Here is a 3560-nt window from a genome sequence, read left to right as displayed (position 1 = left end):
CTATGTATAATCTTTTGACGAGTTGTATCAAATGCAAAGGTACTCCCATTTGTGATAGTACGTGCCAAATATACACATTTCCTAAGTCCTTTCAATTTAGAAAACAGTTCGGTCGGAGCTCACCAAGACTAGATTGAAGCCAACGTATTGTTCTAACTTCAATTATATCTTTCGATTTCCTATGTAGATTTTCTACATCTATGTAATAATCGCATTAATGTTATATTATATAACTTTTGACATTGACAAGGAGAGCTATTCTGAGAGACTGACAAGTGACAGCAGATCGTTTATGCTTTAGCTGTTTATTTCTTTCATTCTTTGTTTCTTTTTAAGAAGACGTCAAAATGAAGTACGTTGTTTCTGTTTTTATCCTTAGATATTTTAAAAATCTACTTATTTATTGGAGTTTCCTACTTTCAAAAAAATAGTGTTAAAATTTATCTTTACAATGAGTGTTATATTTTCAGGATCGGCCTTTGCGCTTACAGCGGTTACAAGATATATCCTGGCCATGGCAAAACCATGGTTAAGGTTGATGGAAAGGTTAGTTCACTCATCAATAATTTGCGAAAATTATGTTATAGCTCCTCGTAATATCAGTACTAAATACTTATATCAGCTGTATTTAATATCTTCTTAGTTAAAGGTTAGGTTTTATTTGCTATTACAATCATTCGCAATAAGTTAATATTTATTAGGCCTGAGGATACAGACTAATAATTTGACTAAAATTTCAGACCTTTACATTCTTGAACTCAAAATGTGAGGCTGCTCATCTAATGAGGAGAAATCCTCGTAAAGTAACATGGACGGTGCTATACAGGTAATTAATTTTATTGTTGTAAATAATTTTGTTTTGAGTTCTGTATTCTTGTAATCATTAAATTTATCTTATTTTCTAGACGAAAGTTTAAGAAAGGTCAAGAAGAAGAACAAACTAAAAAGCGTACTAGAAGAACCCAAAAGTACCAAAGGGCTATTGTTGGTGCTTCATTGAGTGACATCATGGCCAAACGTAACATGAAACCTGAAGTAAGGAAAGCCCAGAGAGAGCAGGCAATCAAGTAAGGAACTAACAATTTATTAAACTTTAACATGATACTTTTTAATTATTGTAATTGATGAAGTACTTAACACATTAATTATGGTGCCACTGAAAAGTAACCACAGATCAGTATATAGTACAGTGTAAATGGTCATACTGTGAGATAGGGACACTAAATATAAAACAGTGAGTTTTTTGTTTGGAAGTTAAGTTCTTACATCTTGTCTACAAACTCACCTGTCCTAATATGACAACATTAGCCTCAACAACTTTTTGGATGTTTATATACAACCAGGTACTCAATATTTTTTTAATTTCCGGTGTAATTGGTAAATAGGTTTTATTATTTATTTATGGACATTATTTGACATTAAGCTTCAAAAGAATTAAAAGTTCATTATCGAATAGTTTTGTTTAATTCTGATACATAGTAGACTTGAATATTGATCAATGATGCATTAGTTCACTTAGGATCCCCAGTATCAATTTTATAATTACAGGATAGAAGGAGTGCAAAAGAAATCTTTACAGCAATTGGTGTACACAGATAATTTTTTGAAATAAACTTAAAGCTATTACGATCATCTAAAAATATAAAAATCTTTCTCTCTTTGTAATCATAGACAATTAATAGATCTTTGTTTTTTACATCAAATTATAAATAGAGGTATCAATAGTCAAAATTTGTTAAAGAGAGTAGGATTAGCAGTGCTAGAAGTCAACAATGATTTGATAGGAGTAACCTTGGCATGGCCACCTCTGTAAATAGAGTAGTCATTACATACAACAACAAATTTTTTAGAGACAATTTAGATATTTTCCAACAATCAGCTTCATCTTTTAAAAAAACATTTCACCACTTAGAATTGCCCCTTTAATTTTTTATGTTGTATGTATGTTTTGTTTTATTCTTGCTTTATTATATTTTTTATTCTTACATTGAAATATTTTATAGTTCAAATTTAATAATATATTGATATTGACAATAATGACACACTTTTTACACAAATCATCTTGCCCCAAGTTAAGCATAAATAGCCTGTGTTATGGGTTACTAGACAATGATATATTTAATACAATATACCTACTTAAACATACATAAATTCGTATAAACATACATAAATACATTTAAACATCCATGACTCGGGACAAACATCCATATTCATCATAAAAATGCATGCACCTACTGGTAGGATCGCTAACCACTCGGCTATACAGGTCACCAAATTGTTTATTTACATCTTAAATTGGTTATATTTTAGAAATGTAAGTTTTTAAAATTTGCAAAGAATGTATTGTTTTTCAGTTTTTTGTTATATGTTCATTATAATGTAAGCTAGAGGTCCCGGGTTCGAATCCCGGTAGGTGCAATCATTTATATGATGAATATGGATATTTGTTTCCGAGTCATGGATGTTTATATGTATGTTTATGTAAGTATATTGTATTAAATATATCGTTGTCTTGTACCCATAGTACAGGCTATGCCTAGTTTGGGGCAAGTTAATTTGTGTAAGAGTGTGTCAATATAATTATTATTATTATGCATGTCTAGTTAGCCTGTCAGTGGATTGTATACAATTTCTATAATAAAGATCGGTATTGTATACAACTTTGGCTTCGTATGTTATAAATATATATATAAAATAATTTTAGGAATTAAGGTCATTGAACTAGCATGTCTATATTATAATTGTTTGGGTTTATAACTGTAAAGGTGTTAAGATCAATAAAATATAATTTATTGATTAACATATAAAATTACCATTCTCAAATGCTTTGATTTATTAGCTGGTTTTTTAAGTTTACTATTCAGTGTTAAGTTGTCCATGAAATGGTTGACTAAAATGGGATTGGCCTGTAAAGTTTTGAGATTAAATTAATAATGGAAATATCAAATGGCTATAGCTAAGTTTCAGCTTAGGCTAATGAAAATCAATTAACTACTATTTTTATATGGACTATTTACTAAGAGTCTTGTTTGTATTTTGTGCTTCTTTGACACATGTATCATGTACAGAATAAACTAATGTTTATGTTATGTCCCATATTAATCGTTTAAACCGTGGTTTTTAAGCGCTGATGAGTAATGTAGATAATTATATCTATTTTTCAGAGCTGCAAAGGAGGCCAAAAAATCCACTAAAGCTGCAAAGAAGACCACTGCACCTCCTACCAAAGCTAAGGCTCCTCCTAAAGCTAAGGCTGCAAAGGTTACACAGAAACCAACCACCCGTATAGGTGGAAAACGATAATCATTAAAAGGTTAAGAAATTACATTTTTGTTTTTATTTTCTGTACATGGTTTATTTAAATTATTATACAACTGTAATTATGTATCTAATATATAAAATTCTCATGTCATGGTGTTAAACATTGAATTCCTCTGAAACGGCTTGACCGATTCTCATGAAATTTTGAGTGTATATTGGGTAGGTCTGAGAATCGGACAACATCTATTTTTCATCCCCCTAAATGATAAGGTAATAAAATGTGGTCCATAGGAATTTTG

General features: G+C 30.1%; 1 protein-coding gene across 1 annotated transcript; it reads left to right on the top strand.

Annotated features, from left to right (window-relative positions):
- Positions 1-261: 261 nt before the first annotated feature.
- LOC126965127 (60S ribosomal protein L24) lies at positions 262-3325 on the top strand. The gene is made up of 5 exons (XM_050808594.1): positions 262-352; positions 471-546; positions 741-826; positions 906-1067; positions 3165-3325. The coding sequence occupies exons 1-5, from the start codon at positions 348-350 to the stop codon at positions 3301-3303; spliced, it is 468 nt and encodes a 155-aa protein (XP_050664551.1). The 5' UTR covers positions 262-347; the 3' UTR covers positions 3304-3325.
- The last annotated feature ends 235 nt before the right edge of the window (positions 3326-3560 follow it).

Source organism: Leptidea sinapis, chromosome 6 (assembly GCF_905404315.1).
Source record: "Leptidea sinapis chromosome 6, ilLepSina1.1, whole genome shotgun sequence".
Lineage (NCBI taxonomy): Eukaryota > Metazoa > Arthropoda > Insecta > Lepidoptera > Pieridae > Leptidea > Leptidea sinapis.
Note: the sequence above shows the minus strand (reverse complement) of the source record. Positions and strands in the feature narration are given on the sequence as shown.